The 17127-nt window shown below is 43.0% G+C and overlaps 4 protein-coding genes across 9 annotated transcripts in view; all 4 read right to left on the bottom strand.

Moving 5' to 3' along the window:
• LOC148131647 (uncharacterized) overlaps nt 1-9906 on the bottom strand; it is a 44864-nt gene extending 34958 nt beyond the window's left edge. For both annotated transcript variants that reach the window (XM_087952924.1, XM_087952923.1), the window contains exon 1: nt 9761-9906. The gene's annotated coding sequence lies outside the window, so the exon portion shown is untranslated. The remainder of the gene's footprint in view (nt 1-9760) is intronic.
• The window catches only part of LOC148131646 (uncharacterized), a 93408-nt gene extending 81979 nt beyond the window's left edge, over nt 1-11429 (bottom strand). Inside the window, exon 1 of the mRNA XM_087953126.1 lies at nt 11415-11429. The gene's annotated coding sequence lies outside the window, so the exon portion shown is untranslated. The remainder of the gene's footprint in view (nt 1-11414) is intronic.
• Nucleotides 1-16853, bottom strand: part of LOC113427114 (uncharacterized) — an 88809-nt gene extending 71956 nt beyond the window's left edge. The window contains exon 1 of the mRNA XM_087953161.1: nt 16771-16853. The gene's annotated coding sequence lies outside the window, so the exon portion shown is untranslated. The remainder of the gene's footprint in view (nt 1-16770) is intronic.
• LOC113427116 (uncharacterized) overlaps nt 1-17127 on the bottom strand; it is a 76524-nt gene that overhangs the window by 26260 nt on the left and 33137 nt on the right. For 2 of the 5 annotated variants that reach the window (XM_087953017.1, XM_087953018.1), the window contains exon 1: nt 3043-3857. The exons of 2 other annotated variants lie outside the window; for them this stretch is intronic. Coding sequence is in view for 1 of the 3 variants with exons in the window: in XM_087953024.1 (XP_087809150.1) it covers nt 7436-9396 (1961 nt within the window). In the remaining 2 variants the exon portion in view is untranslated. Of the gene's footprint in view, nt 1-3042; nt 3858-7435; nt 9763-17127 lie in introns of those variants that run through there. One more of the 5 variants, XM_087953024.1, reaches the window with a different exon arrangement.

Genomic DNA, 17127 nt, shown 5'->3' with positions numbered 1-17127 from the left:
CTCCGCAGGGTAGCCTGCTTTCTGCGCCCTGCTTTGTGCTCCACCCCAGAAACAGAATAGAAACTTTGGCTTCTCTCCGGAAAGATGAAGCGACCCGGTGGGCAGATGGGTGTGATTTTTTGGATGGCTCTTTCTGCCTGTTTCCTTTTTCCTGGATGGACCTTTTCCCACATTCCCCCGCTTTGTCTTTCTTTTTCACACAAGAAGCGGTAAGCGTGCGGGGACTGCAGTGTGGTGCCAGCCCTGACCCGCCCCCTGCGTCACCTCATGAGGGTGGAACCAGTCTGCTGGACACACTATGCACCTGCTTGTGTGAAAAAACTAAGCCCTGGTGGGTTTTTTCTAGGAAAAAGTAATAAAGACCAGGTCCTATTTTCTGGGAAACATGGTAGATAGGAGATATTATTTTTTCATCTGCATTTTTGCAGGGCCTAAATCTCACTAGAGGGCAGAATTCCTCTGAGCAGCCTTCCCTATTTCCAGACAAGTTAGCATTCCACCATTGATTAGTCCCAGGCAGCTTGGGCAAAACATTTGGGGTGCGCTAGTTTGTAGAAAGCTAATCTAAAGTGTCCTGCGCTTTAGGAGTTGGCTCTCAAAACCTCTCTACATCCCAAAATTTTATGACTGATTTCTTTTGGCTCCCAAGGATTTAGGATATGGAAGCACCAGCAGGCCAGAGGCTCCAAGGGAACTAGCCTCACACCTGCTGGCCAGGACTGATTGTAAGCCTGCTAAATGCCATGTGTTTCTATATTTTGCTTTGCTCAGAAATCTCTCTTAAGTGAAAGTGAGTGAGACATGCAAATAGCAGGGCCAAAAAATGGGAGCTCGAAAAGAAGCTGCCTGTATTTGGTAAACAAAACTCTTTTAGAAATCTGGGGACATTAACAGGTGAAATGGTGCCCAAATCCTATGTAAGATTGAAAGCATCTGTTTTGTCCATGAAACTTCTCGCTTGCCAGGAAAACAACATGTCAATAACATCACAAGGAATGAAGTGTTGCGTAAAGGGCAAGAAAGATTGGCAGTTGCCACAATGGCCACAAATCTGTGTATCTGCGTTTACAAAATGCCATAGTAATTTTGAAGGCTCAGGGAACAAATGGTAAGCGAGGACGGCCTATACAACTGAACTTCACAAAGGATCCTCTGCTACCAGTCTGTATGATTATATGACTGCTACCATTTCTATAGAATAAAACAGAATTTCTATCATCCTCAATAGCTATTTTTTATAAAGTACTCGGTTAACCACAGATGAACATGGCTAATACACTGATGGAATCCAATAGGAAAAAGCCATGCTTGTTAGCTGAACATGAGGTTCCCATCTTCAAGAAAGGGGAGAAAAACAGACACAGGAAACTACAGACCAATCAGTCTAACATCAATACCTGGGAAGATCCTGGAAAAGATAATAAAAAACAGATCTGCGAACAACTGGAAGCAAATAAAGTTATAACTCATAGCCAGCACGGGTGTGTTAAAAACAAATCATGCCAAACCAATCTTATTTCATCCTTTGATAAAGTGACTATAAATTAGTAGACCAGCAAAATGCTGTGGACATTAATATACTTAGATTTCAGTAAGGTACTTGACAAAGTAGATCACAACCTACTTCTTGGTAAGCTAGAAAAAGCTGGAAAGGACAACATCACCACCAGATGGATTTGTAGCTGGCTGACAAACTGCACTCAAGGAATAGTCCTTAATGGTACTACATCCACATAGAGAGGAGTAAGCAGTGGGGTACCACAAGGCTCAGTCTTAGGCCTGGTACTCAATATCTTTATAAATAACTTAGATGAGGGAATAGAAGAAGAATTCATCAAATTTGTAGATGATACTTAAACTGACAGGAATAGACAACGTTCTAGAAGACAAACTTGGGATCCAAAAAGATCTTGACAAACTTGAACAATGCGACCTATCCAACAAAATGAATTTTAATGTAGAGAAAAGCAAAACCTCACATTTAGGCAAGAAAAATGAAAGGGATAAGTACAAATTAGGTAAGACCTGGTTCAAAAACAGTAACTGTGAGAGGGGCCTTGGAGTCCTAGTGGATGATCATTTCAAAATGAGGCAGCAACAGTAAAAAAAAAAAAAAAGGCTAATACAATCCTGAGTTGTATAAACAGAGGCACAGAATCAAGATCACGTGAAGTATTATTTCCACTTTACAAAACCCTAGTAAGACCACATCTGGAATACTGCAACCAATTTTGGTCACCGTACTACTGAAAAGATGTTGAGACTTTGGGGGAAGTTCAAAGAAGAGCAACTAAGATGATCAAAGGCCTGGAGATGAAACCATATGAAGAACAGCTGCAGGTTTTGGGTCTGGCTTGTCTAAAGAAAAGAAGAATTAGGGGTGACATGATAGCTGTATTCCAGTATTTGACAGGCTGCCACAAAGAAGAAGAGGTCAAATTATTCTCCAAAGCACCAGAGGGTAAGACAAGAAATAATGGCTGGAAACTAATCAAAGAGCAAAGCAACCTGGAAGGAAGGAGAAACTTCCTAACAGTGAGGACAATTAACCAGTGGAACAGCTTTGCCTCCGAAGGTTGTAGGAGGCTCCATCGCTGGAGGTTTTTAAGAAAAGACTGGACAGCCATGTTATAGGTTCTCCTGATTGAGCAGTTGGCTGGACTAGAAGACCTCCATGGTTGCTCTGTTCTGTTTCCATTTCTATTCTTTCCCATTCCCATTTTATTCATGGAAGTAAAAGAAGGTAAAATCCCAGAAGAGGCCAGTGGCAGATCAGCCCCATAATGTTGCCAAGAAGAAGAAAAAAACAGGTCCGTAAGATACCCAAGGAATTAATTTTAATTGGAAGGAGACTTTGTCAATCTTCCAACCAGCAGAAAATTGTGGGCATCAGTTTTAAGAACTGCAGCACCGGTGGAATAAAATCTTGGCCGAGAGAAGGAATATGTCGAAGCCTAGTCGTTACTCTGCTTTTACACAGCGGAGGAAACCAGGCGGCCCTAACTTGCTCCGGGCTTCTTTTCTGGCCTGACCACGACTCACCTTCCAGCTGCTACTTGGACCATGGGAAAAGCCCAGACAGCCAACCTCCACGCTTCCCATCGCCTACAAGTGAGCCGAAATAGAAGTTCCTCTCCCCCATCTCCTCTTTTCTCGTCTAAATCCTTTCTAGCAATATTCGCTTGTTTTTAACTCTATCACTCCCCCGTTGGATGTCGGATCTCAGCTACCACGAACGCAGCTATGAAGAGTGGAGGTTTTCCAGTGTGGTGTTAGAACTCCATCTAGTGAGAGAAATCTGAAACTGCGCTCATTTTGTCCCTTTCGGACGTTTTTAAGATTTTTTTAAACGAAGTGCCGTTTTCCACTGTTAAACATCCATAACTTTTCTCCAGGACCATCTAGCCTCAGTCTGTCCTTTGGGGGTCTTATGGAGTCACTGCAACTGAGCCTGGAGCTTCTTTTGCAAGAAGTAAACCAAGGGAAAGCATCCGTGGGGGGGAACACAATGTGCCATCAGACAAGAACAAAGCACACCTCCCTTGGGGATCCATGGAGAATATTCCAGGCAGTTCTTCATACTGGGGGTGCAGGATTATGCCCCAAAACTAACTTTTCAACTGTGGGAAGCTTGAAGAGTGAAGCTTGATCCTACTTAGTTTCACAAGATTACCAGCTGAATCAGCTTTAAACGATTGCCAACTTCATCCCATTAATAAAAGAATGAAATATGGGACAAATAGTTGAAATCCCCCCCACCCACATTGCTTTCAAACACATCTATATGGGAGATATTATTTTTTTTCCACTTGCATTCATGCAGGGCCTAAATCTCATGAGGGCAGAATTTCTCTGAGGAATCAGTTTCCCAGAGGAGTTAAGATTCCAGCATCAAATATTCTCAGGCAGCTTGTGAAAGGACATATTGACATGAATCTATCTAACCTTTGATCTTTGCTTCTGTTAAAGAAGTTGCTTGGGCTATTTTGCTAAGGATGGGAATCGTGTGTGAGGAATTCATTCTGCAAGAGAATTGTATCCTTTTCTATCTGGTTTCTCCCCTCTGCAATTTGCTTCAGAGCTAGGCGCATCCTTGGAGATAGTTCCCAGGAACATCCTGCTCCATAGATCGTGTGTGTGTGTGTGTGTGTGTGTGTGTGTGTGTGTGCCTAGAAGCACGAAGACACAAGGACAAGGGGTACGGTGTAAAATAACAAAGCATGGACAGAGCACGGACAAAGAATGCTCCATGGATAAGGAAGGGGAGGGCATGGCCCACATTGAAGAACGAACCTTTGTCTCTGATTGGATAAACTTAGTTTCTGTCAGCATATAATGTATATAATACTCTGAGCCACTCGCTGTGTTTGGCTATTCCTTACATCAGGGTCCGCGGACCGGTACCGGTCCGTGGAACAAATCCTACCGGGCCGCTGGTTTGCTGGGCGCCATCTTTTTTGATGAAAAAGTGCTTCGGTGAGCTTTTCCGGGTAGAAAGCTCACCAGAAGCACTTTCATCAAAAGATGGCGGCGCCAACTGATGCCGTACCGGCCACGGCAAAAAAAAAGGTTGGGGACCACTGCCTTACGTGCATTTTGTCTGTATGTTTTGGACATAGTATTTACCCAGACTATTTGCTTTGACTAAAGAATAAAAAAAAAGCTGCTATTTTTGCAAGCCTCATCTCCAGTCTCACTCTTTGGTATCTCCGTGGCTCAGGGAAACTTCTGGGACCTTACACCAGTTTGTAGAAAGCTGATCTAAAAAGTCCTGTGCTTTAATAGTTGGCTCTCAATTCCTCTCCCAGGCCCAGATAGGAGGAGGCCTGGAGACCACTCACTTGCCCATAGCACTCACCTGCTGCCCTGCTTGCCTGGGGTTCTTCCCACATCAGTGTCAACATGTGGTCCTCACTTAATGACCCATGGGGTGCTGGAATTGCAATGGCAAGTGGAACTGCCAGGATTGCCCTCGCTAAGCAACATGGTCATATGATGTCGTTTTTTATAACGACATTGAATAGCAGTGGAAATTCTGGCACCAATTGCGGTCACAACCCGAGAATTACTATTTCTTTTCCAAACTCAAGAAAGGGCTGGAAGAGTCATTTCCCCACTTCTGGACAGTTGAAACCTGACTGGATTTATACCTTCAACAGCAGTTTGTAAAGCATAAAAAAATCACGACAGGTTTTCCTAGCAGAGCAGCTCAAGGCAGTGCTGCAGATTCAGATCTTTTGTAAGTGCAGCTGAAGAGGGCAATGAAAAGTTGGCAGCCTGGGACTTCAACTCGCCCTCTGCTTGCATGAAGGATGACTTAGCCACCCAGAGAAAGGGCTGTGCAGGAGCAAAGACACCTGGGCCCTTCTCAGTCTGGGTTCAGGCCGGGGCCCAACACCAAAATGCCATTAGTTGCAATTCTCATGGACTTTTGGAAGGCTTGGGATAGATGGGACACAACTATTATGTCTTTCCGAGATCTCAACCCCATCGATTTGCTATCCTTCTGGACCAGCTTTGGGGACTGGAAATGGGAGACAATTTATTATGGTGGTTCTGTTTCTACTTTCAATCGGTGTGTGTAGAAGAGGAACCGAGTTCTGGCCCCTGAAATTGGGGTGCCCCGGGTCTCAAGGCATTTGCTGCTGCTTTGCAACATCTACATGAAACTGCTAGGGGAGGCCATCCATCCTAATTATGTACAGGTAGATACCCAATTATGTACAGGTAGTCAGTCCTTGATTGACAACATTTCAATCGGTGACCATTTGAAGTTACAAGGGCATTGAAAAAGGTGACGTGGCCATTTTTCACCTTGCGACATGCCCAGGGTCATGTGATCAAACTTCAGAGAGTGAGAGGCCTTGCACACAGGTCATTAATGCCTTGCCCACCTCGTTTTGGCTTACTGCACCGGACCAATTGTAAATGGGAAATCGTGTGAAGTTACAACAGCACTGAAAAAAATTGACTTATGACCATTTTTCTTGCAGGATCCCCCTTGTCACATCATCAAAATTCAAAAACCTGGCAATTGGGTCCTTATTTCTGACAGTTGCAGCATCCTGGGGTCATGTGATCACTTTTGGGGACTGAGCTGGTGCACAACCCGGAGGTCCTCCGGGACTCATGTCTACTGCTTGAGAAGATCGTGACTGGGGGAGGGGCTTTGCACAGATTTGCATCTGGTCTGCCAATTACGCCCTTTCCTAGACAAGGGAGTCCTTGCACACTTATGCCTTAGATCCCCTAAGCCCTGGGATAAGAAGGGTTGCCTCAACACAAGAAACTTGATTTGGAACCAGGTTTTTGTTTATATTTATTAAATTTATATGCCGCGAATCCTGTGGTTAACTTCCCCAATTTGACTCCTTGCAAGGAGAAAGATTAACCAGTTTTGAGCAAGAATGGCACCTGACATGAACAGAATTAGTAAAGCCAGGAAGCCTGGTTAAGTTCAAAATTGTAGAAAAGTAAGAATCACCTTTTCGGGATTCCCAGATCATCAAAATGCCATCAACTTCACTAGAAGTGTCCTGTGTTTGCAGGGCAAGTACATTTTAAATGCAGACATTGCATTTTGCCACCTGCAACATACGGAGTTTATTGGTTTCTGTAATAAGGTTTTATTGCTGTAAACTAAGTGGAGTCATACGAGCTGGGTTGCTTATATCCCTGTTTTTTATATGTAGAAATAACTCAAGGTGGCAAATATAATACAGATCATCCTATCTGATCTTTCTATTCCTCATGTTTGATACTAAGATGTTTCACTAAAAGAACCTTCTTTCTCTAAAAAAAAACCTTCTTTCTAGCATATTCCTGCAGGTGCAGGGTTCGCTTTTCACATCACTGAATGCCATTTTGCACGGTCAGCTGCGTCTTCAGGACACAGGCCCAAGGTTTGCATATCTTTGTTGATGGTGTCTTGCCATCTCTGTTTTGGATGCCCACGAGGTTGCCAGCCATTGACCTCTAGTTGGTAGGAAGTCTTGGCCATGGTGGATAATGCTGGTCTCTGTCCACACCAGCAGGGTCGGCCTTCTCTCATCTTCTCTATAATTGATGCCACACCAAAAGGCTGTCGAATAGTGTCATTTGTAATGTGGTTAAGGAGTTGCCCGATATCCAACGGAGCATTTGGCATTTCCATGCCATGGAGATAGCTTTTGGTCCCAGTTTTTGCTGCCCAGCATCCAGTGCCATGCAGTGCTACAGGGCATATTTTCACTAAAAAGAATCATGCAAGAAATTAAATGGCAAATTGCTCAGCTGGGTTACAAATGAGAGACAAGAAACAAAATTCCAGATTCCTCTACAGACATCAAATTTTGCCTCAAGTGCAATTTCTTGTGTGTGATAAGGGAGGAATTTTGTGTAAAACAATGTTTGTCTGCAACCTAGGTAGTTGAATGGTTACTCCCCTATGTGTAACCTTACATGATTTATAAGGCTAGACCTAGTACTGAAATCTTTCCCACAATCTGGACATTCATATGGTTTCTCTCCTGTGTGAGTCCTCCAGTGTATTACCAAATGGGAATTCCGACTGAAACTTTTCCCACATTCAAGACACTTATATGGTTTTTCTCCTGTGTGAGTCCTCTGATGTTTCACCAGGTTGGAATTATCCTGGAAACTTTTCCCACAATCTGAACATTCATATGGTTTCTCTCCAGTGTGAGTCCTCCGATGTCTCACCAGATTGGAATTCTGACTGAAACTTTTCCCACAATCTGGACACTTATATGGTTTCTCTCCCGTATGAGTCCTCTGGTGAATCACCAGGCTGGAATTCTGACTAAAACTTTTCTCACAATCTCGACACTCATATGGTTTTTCTCCTATATGAGTCCTCTGGTGTATCACTAGCTTGGAATTCTGACTAAAATGTCTCCCATTACCCGGACAATTATATAGTTTCTCTCCTGTGTGAGTCCTCTTGTGTACCACCAGGCTAGACCTGTGAGTGAAACCCTTCCCACAATCACAACACTTGTAGGGTTTCTCTCCTGTGTGAGTCCTCTTGTGTAACACCAGGCTAGAATTGTGAGCAAAACCCTTCCCGCAATCACAACACTTATATGGTTTTTCTCCTATATGAGTCTTCTGATGTTTCACCAGGTTGGAATTATCCTGGAAACTTTTCCCACAATCCGAACACTCGTATGGTTTCTCTCCTGTGTGAGTCCTCCGATGTTTCACCAGATTAGAATTCTGACTGAAACATTTCACACAATCTGGACACTTATATGGTTTCTCTCCCGTATGAGTCCTCTGGTGAATCACCAGGCTGGAATTCTGACTGAAACTTTTATCACAATCCAGACACTCATATGGCTTTTCTCCTTTGTGAGTCCTCTGATGTTTCACCAGGTTGGAATTATCCTGGAAACTTTTCCCACAATCCGAACACTCATATGGTTTCTCTCCTGTGTGAGTCCTCCGATGTCTCACAAGATTGGAATTCTGACTGAAACCTTTCCCACAATCTGGACATTTATATGGTTTTTCTCCCGTATGAGTCCTCTGGTGAATCACCAGGCTGGAATTCTGATTGAAACTTTTCTCACAATCTGAACACTCATATGCCTTGTCTCCTGTGTAAGTCATCTGGTGTATCACTAGCTTGGAATTCTGATTAAAATGTATCCCTTTATCCGGACACTTATACAGTATTTCTCCCATATGAGTCCTCCGGTGAATCACCAGGCTGGAATTCTGACTGAAACTTTTCTCACAATCCGGACACTCATATGGTTTCTCTCCTGTGTGAGTCCTCTGGTGTATCACTAGCTTGGAATTCTGACTAAAATTTCTCCCACAATCACAACACTTGTATGGTTTCTCTCCTGTGTGAGTCCTCTTGTGTACCACCAGGCTAGAATTGTGAGTGAAACCCTTCCCACAATCACAACACTTATATGGTTTCTCTCCTGTGTGAGTTCTCTGATGATCCACCAGGGTGGAATTCTGACAGAAACCTTTCCCACAAACTGGACATTCATATGGTTTTTGGCCTGTGTGAATCCTCTGATGTGCCACCAGATTGGAATTCTGACTGAAACTTTTCCCACAATCTGGACACTTATATGGTTTTTCTCCCGTGTGAGTCCTTTTATGTATTCCCAGGTCAGAATTCTGCGTGAAGCTTTTTCCACAATCCGGACATTCATATGGTTTTTCTCCTGTGTGAATCCTCTTGTGTATCACCAGGTCAGAATTCCGTGTGAAACTTTTCCCACAATCTGGACATTCATATGGTTTCTCTCCCGTGTGAGTCCTTTTGTGTATCACCAGTTCAGAATTCCGTGTGAAGCTTTTCCCACAATCCAGACATTCAAAGAGTTTCTCCTTAGTGCGAGTCCTCTTGTGTCTCACCAGATTGGTCTGCATGCTAAATCCTTTGTCACATTGGGAGTACTGATAGAGCTTGTCTTTAGTATTGGTCCTTCCAAGAATCACGAGGAAGATTTTTTGAGTAAATCTCTTGCCGCGCTCCCAATATTCGTATGGGTTTTCATCAGCTATGATCTGCAATCTGCGTTTTTCCCACAATAGGCAGTCTGTGTGGTTTTTCACACACTGATATTTGTGGACTCTTCAGGAAGCCAAAAATATTTCTGATCTATTACTTGGAGGTTCTTTTATTCAAGTCATTCTTTCCTTTGTCAAATATTTTCATTAATACCTGTCCATTTTGGCCATCCCTTTTCTTTTCACTGACTTTCAGTTATTTCCACTTTTTTGTTTTTCTGACCTCTTAGATAATGTTTGCTTCAGTTGCACATACTCTACTTTTTCCAGCTCAAAACTTTGTTCTTGTTATTCTTTCCCTTGTCTTTCATCTGCTGAGGAAGGAGAAGAGGTTTTACACTTTCTGGAGGAAATGGAAAAAAATCTTGATTGAAGGCTTGGTTTGCATTTTAAGGCTGCTTCTCATTCTGTTGTCCAGAGTGCTCTTCTTGGCATCCTCTTTGTCTGTAAGAGTCATATTAATGGGTTAATTTCATTATTATTTAAAAATTTGCTGTAGGACATGTGAAAGCAACAAAAAAACCCAATCCTCATATATTACCATAAAGGAAGAAATATCAAAGTTCTAGTTTCAGCTCTAACGTTAACTATGATTCATTTGGCATGTAGACGACTACCAAGTTCAAGAAGATCCAAGTTCAAGTATCAACTCAATCACAAAATTCTTTTTCTTTTTGCTTGGGTCAATCACACATACATGCATGCCTACATTTTTTTTTAAAAGAAAAACCTCATTTATGTATAAAATCTATCTGCGTTTCAGTATGCAAAATGTCCTAGAAGTGCATTCAATTTTTTTTTGATCTACATTTAGAAATGTGGAGACGCTAACAGACGAAACGGTGCCCAGATCCTATGCAAGATTAAAATCATCCATTTTACCCAGGAGATTCCTCACTTGCCAGGAAAACAACATGGCAATAATATGTCAAGGAATCAAGAGACTGAGAGAGATGGGCAGATATTAAAATATAAAAAAATACAGATTTTTTTTAAAACCCCTATGTCTCATATTCAGAATAGAGCTGGAAGGGTCCTTGTGGGTCTTCTAGCCCATTCCCTTACTCAAGCAAGAGACCCTATTACCATTTCAGAGGCTTCCCCCTCTCTTCTTAAAAACCTCCAGCCATGGGGCCCCCAGAAGATCTGAAGGCAAAGCTGTTCCACTGCTTAACTGACCTCACTGCTAGGAAGTTTCTCCTGAATTCCAGGTTGCTGCCCTCCTTGATTAGTTTCCAACTTTTGTTTCTTGTCCTGCCCTCTGGCACTTTGGAGAATAAGTTTACCCCCTCTTCTTTGGGGCAGACCCTCAAATACCGGAATACTGATGGGTTTCCATCCATTGTTTCTTGTCCTGCCCTGTGGCACTTTGGGAATAAACTGACCCCCTTCTTTTTGTGGCAGCTCCTCAAATACCGAACTACTGCTATCATGTCCCCCCTAGTCCTTCTTTTCTCTAGACTGAGCCAAACCCAAATCCTACAACCGTTTTTCATATGTTTTAGTCCCCAGGCCAGGGGTCTTCAAACTTGACAGCTTTAAGACTTGTGGGCTTCAATTCCCAGAATTCCTTCCTCCAGTCATTTTAGCTCAGGAATTCTGGGAGTTGAAGTCCACAAGTCTTAACCTTGCCAAGTTTGAAGACCCACTTGCCCCAGGCCTTTCAAGTTTGGTCTCTGCCATTTCCCAGCAGAAAATTACAGGCAGCGGATTTAAATCGTGCACAGCATTGAGTGTAATAACATTCGTGGAGAGAAAGAACATGGAGCAGCAGCAACAGCAGCCCACAACTTTCAGCCTTGTTGCTTCTCTGCTTCTACCCCGTGGAGGAAACCAAAGAGCTCCTGGCTTCTCTTCCTACCTGTCCTAAAACTCACCTTCCAGCTGTTGCTGCTGCTGCTGCTGCTGCTGCTGCTGCTGCTTCCGTCCTGGGAAGAGTACGACAGCCGCACTCCAGGCCTCCATCCTCCCCTGGGTGAGCCAGAAGAGGAAGTGCCTCTACTCCTCTCCTCGACATCCTTTCTAGCAATACTCGATGGTTTTAAACTCCTTTCGCTTCAGCTGCGCCCCATTCCTTTGGATGTCGCAACTTAGCCAAGGTGTTCTGGCCACTGGTGTTGTGTTACAGCACCACCTAGTGACATGAGCCTGAAAATACGCTCATTCTGTCTCTTATCTGGAGACAGAATTCCTCCCCCCTCCCCTTAAATCAGGGGTCCCCAACCACCGGTCCCTGGACCGGTACCGGTCCGTGGATCATTTTTTACTGGGCCGCAAAGTTTGGGCGCCGCCATCTTGTTTCGACGGGCGCTTCCGGGTTTTCGGTTGCTTCCGGGTTTTCAGTTGGAAAGTGGCATTTGGGTGCTCACGCCTTAGTTTCGTCGAAGGGGGGGGCGGCTTTGAACGAAGACCCGTCCCGATGGCAGTGGAGCCTTGCGTTACTCAGGTACCGGTCCGTGGAAGAATAAATAATCATGAAACTGGTCCCTGGTTCAAGAAAGGTTGGGGGCCACTGCCTTAAATGAAGCACAAGGGAAGGGAAGAGAGAACAATGAAAGGTTGGCAGTTTGGGACTACAACTCACCCTCTGCTTGCAGCTCTGACTTTGCCACCCGGACAGGACTGTGCAGGAGGGAAAACACCTGAGCCTTCCTCAGTCCGGGTTCAGGCTGGGGCACATCACCTGTTGGAAGAAAAATCCATGTGGTTCACGTCCAAGCTGGGAATAAAATAAAATGGAGGCTGATTGGAAAGAAAGTTTGACGATGAACACGACCAATAGCAGATCTGGGATTTCTATGGGATCATGGCTGGCTCTATAGGCAAAAGGGAAAATGCAAATCCTTAGTACTTATCTGAGGTAATCCTGTCAACTTTTGGCTTGCCTAATTGCTTATTTGGAGTTTCCTGTCTGACCCAGTCTTTCCGAATGGATTACCAAAACTGTATTTCTGAAAGCTGGCCTCTTCCATTTCTATGTTAACAATGGCATATAAGGAAAATTTATACAAATGTTTTATAGGTGGCATTTGCCACCTGTGAGATTAGCAAAGATGTATCAAAACTTATCTGCTAAATGTTGGAAATGTAATCAGATACCAGGTTCATATTATCGTATGTGATGGACATGCTCAAAGGGCAAAAAAAAAAAAAAAATTGGACTAAAATACACACGGTTAAGAAAAAATGATAACGCAACACATAAGATTTGAAACCAGAAATATTTTGGTTGGGTATACTACCAGAACAGTACAATAAAAAGAAAACATACTTAATTTTACATGTATTAATGGCAGCAAGAATTGTGTTTGCACAACAATGGAAAAACAAAGAGATTCCAACAGATGAAAGTATTATTTTTAAAAAATGTGCTGAGGTGGATAAATTAACACTTAAAAGTAAAGAAAAAGAAGAAACAGAATACTTTTTAACATGGGACTTGTTTCACTAAGGGTTAACTAATAGAACAGAGGTTAGAACCTAAAAAGACCCCAAAAGATCAGAATTTTTTTGCCATTGAAAATTTTATAAGATGGACTAAACTAACTGTATTACTATTTTGTGATTAATACTGACATGTCTATTATGATTACTATTATGATTAATGTTGTATCTCTACTTAAAACTGACTGTGCCCAGACAAGACGCTGTTCAGATAGATATGGAATTTTATATTTGTATTAAAAATGTGTCATATATATATATATAGTTTTCTTAGTTTTCGGTATACATGAGGTGCGGTCGGTTACGTTTTGTTGTAGAGTTTCAGAACCATCTATCACGGCTTCTGTACAGCCTGATGATGCAGATAATCTGCAAGTCAACAAGCTAAACAACCCTAAAAATAATATATATATATATATATATATATATATATATATATGTATATGATATGTATATGTATATGTATGTATAGAATGTACATGTACATGTCATGTACATGTACATGTACATCTATACATATATAATAATATACATATATATAATATATATATATATATATATATATATATATATATATATGATACACACACACGATCTAAAAATTTCCATTTCTCCTTTGGGGAAATATATTTTGTCTCTTTTAATTTTCCACAAATATTTCATTCCTGGAGCAGGCGGGGGAGGGGGTTGTTTGCTGACTTCCTACACACCAAAATGCCATTGGTCACAATTCTCATAGACTTTCGGAGGGTTTGAGATAGATGGGGTAAAATCATTGTGTACCTCATAGACCCCCCCCCATCCGGTTTCAATACCATCGACCAGGATATCCTTCTGGACCAGCTTTGGGGACTGGAAATGGGAGGCATTTTATTACTGTAGTTCTACAGATACAGATAATCAGAGTTGGAAGGGACCTTGTAGTTCATCTAGTCCAACCCCCCACCCGAGCAGGAGACCCTACACCCTACTTCTGCCTCCGTGGCCAGTTCCAGTGTGGGTAGAAGTGGCCAAGTCTTGACCCTAAAATTTGAGATGGCCCAGGGCCCAAGCCTATTGCTGTTGCTTTTTAACATCCACATGAAATTGCTAGGGAGGCCATCCATACTATGAGACCCAATTATGGAGATGTAGTCCGGGAGATATATAACATGATCAAAATTCAGAAACGAGGCAATCGAGTCTTTATTTGTGACAGTTACAGTGTGTCCTGGGGCCATGTGATCACCTTTGGGGACTGAGCTTTTGCACAATCTGGCGGTCCTCCTGGACTCATGGCTCCTGCTTGAGGGGATCTTGACTGGGGGAGGGGCTTTGCACAGATTCATCTGGTGCACCAGTTGTGCCCTTCCCTGGACCAGGAAGGGCTTGCATAGTGGGTCATTCTTGCCTTGGATTACTACCCTGGGCCACCCGGAAACTTTTAACTGATCCAGAACGCAGCGGCACACACCGTAATGGCAGTTCCTAGATTGCACGCGTAACATCTTTGTAGCACGAGCTGCACTGGATTCGTTTCTTTCAGGCGCAATTCTACATGCGGATCATCACCTTTAAAGCTATTTCTTTATTATAGCAAAATAGCATTTAGACGATATGCCACCCCACAGTGCTTTAGTTTATACCACTCTCGGTTTACAGTGTCAGCATATTGTCCCCAACAATCTGGATCCTGGTTTTACTGACCTCAGAAGGACGGAAGGCTGACTCAACCTCGAGTGCCGCCGTCAGGATCGAATTCCAGGCGGTGGGCAGAGTCAGCCAGCATCATTGCACTTCAATATCTAGACCACCAAGACAGCTGTCATTACTGCCCCATCTTTTGTTCTTTTTACATCTGTTCTACCAAGTCAGATAGGGTGGACACGCTGCTAGACCCTTCCGTTAAATATTGCCATCAGATAGGAGCTAAGAAGTGTTCTTTTCCATTGTAAACCCTGAGCTACGAAACACTTCCCTCCTGGAAGTATGGCAAGTGTTTATCCTCCTGGTCTCCTGTAAAGCAAGGAGGTTCTAGTTGTTCTCCTGAAGACTGGGATAAGAAGAGCGGCTTCATTTGGAACCTGGTCTTTGTTTACATTTGTTACATTTATATGCCGCTAATCCTGCAGTTAACTTCTCCAATTTGATTCCTAGCAAGGAGAACTATAACCAGTTTTGAGCAAGAAAGGCACCTGACATGAGCATAGTTAGTAAGGCCAGAAGGCCAGGTTAAGTTCTAAATTGAACAAAAGCAAGAAATCACCTTTTAGAGATTCCCAGATTATAAAAATTCCACCAACCTTGCTAGAAGGGCCGTGTAGTTGCAGGACTACATTTTAAATGTGGAGGCTTTGCATTTTGCCATTTGCAATACATGGGGTTAAGGTATTAAGGTTTTATTGCTGTAAACTGTACGGAGTTAGGCTGCCATATACATTTTTTTACTGAATAAAAATACATATATACATACATACTGAATAAAGACATAATGATGGATATGTGTATTTATATCCCCCTTTATTATATGTAGAAATAAGTCAAGGTGGCAAACATTCCTAATAAAGATTCTATTCTATTCCTATTCTATCCTTGTTTCATTAAAAAGAATCATGCAAGAAATTAAATGGTAAATTGCTCAGCTGGTTTTCAAACGAGAGACAAACAACAAAATTCAAGATTCCTCTATACACATCAAATTTTGCCTCAAGTGCAATTTCTTATGATAAGGGAGGAATTTTGTGCAAAACAATCTTTGATTGCAAAGATTGGGTATTTGAATGGTTACTCACCTATGTGTAACTTTACATGATTTATAAGGCTAGACTTAGTATGGAAATCTTTCCCACAATCCGGATATTCAGAGGGTCTCTCTCCTGTGTGAATCCTACAGTGTATCACCAAATGGAAATTCCGACTGAAGCTTTTCCCACATTCAAGACACTTATATGGTTTTTCTCCTGAGTGAGTCCTCTGGTGTTTCACCAAGTTGGAACTCTGACTGAAACTTTTCCCACAATCCGGACACTGATACGGTTTCTCTCCCATGTGAGTTTTCTGGTGTATCAACAGGTTGGAATTCTGAGTGAAACTGGTATAGATGGTAACCTGGCTCAGTAGTAGTAACTATAAGAGGGAGTCACTCTTGGAATCCTAGTGGACAATCACTTAAATATGAGCCAGCAGTGTGCTGCAGCTACCCAAAAAGCCGATGCAGTTCTAGGCTGCATTAACAGAGGTATAGAATCAAGATCATGTGAAGTTTTAATACCACTTTATAAGGCCTTGGTAAGGCCACACCTGGGATCCTGCATCCAGTTTTGGTCACCATGATGTAAAAAAGATGTCGAGACTAACCATTTCCCTGAAGTGGTGTAGGGTTTCCTGCCTAAGCAGGGGGTTGGACTAGAAGACCTCCAAGGTCCCTTCCAACTCTGTTCTTCTCTTATTCAAAACACAGACACACAGAAATACACCCCCCATGAATTTCTATAGGTAGACAATCTGTGTGTGCTTCGAGTGGGCAAAATGTCCCAGAAGTGCATTCGCTCCAATTCCTTGATCTAATTTCAGAAAGGCGGGGCCACTAACAGATGAAATCGGGATCAAATCCTATGAAAGATTTAAAACATCCGTTTTGCCCGTGAAACCCCTCGCTTGCCAGGAAAGCAGCTGTCAATTAGGGAGGGAAAGAATAGGCTGCAGCAGCCGACATGTTTCAGCCTTCTCCCTTCCCTGCTTCCCCGCCGTGGAGGAACCCAAAGGGCCCGACTTGCTCCCGGCTTCTCCTCCGACCTGCCCTCCACTCACCTCCCAGGATCCGCTTCGACCCTCCAAGCAGCACAAGAGGCTCCGCCGACGCCATTATCCTCCCGTGGGTGACCCGGAAGAGGAAGTTTCCCTGCCCTTCGCCTCTGCATCCTCTCTAGCAATCCACTACTCTATCTGTCTAATGGAGCTTTTCAGTCACCCGGGTCATGGTTTGTCCCCAAAGGTGATTTTTTTTCAGGAGGGAACTGGACTTTCTTGGTTTTTTTTTTCTTTAAAGACGTTTCGCTTCTCATCCGAGAAGCTTCTTAAGTTCTGACCGGATGGCGGGGAATGGAAGGATTTATACTCCGTGCAGACAGCCAGGTCATTCATCCTTTGGGAAGATTAACACTCTAC

This window comes from Notechis scutatus, chromosome 2 (assembly GCF_049901735.1).
Source record: "Notechis scutatus isolate UNSWTSFEM ecotype Mainland chromosome 2, rNotScu1.2, whole genome shotgun sequence".
NCBI classification, from domain to species: Eukaryota; Metazoa; Chordata; class Lepidosauria; order Squamata; family Elapidae; genus Notechis; species Notechis scutatus.
This window is presented reverse-complemented; position numbering and strand designations above follow the sequence as displayed.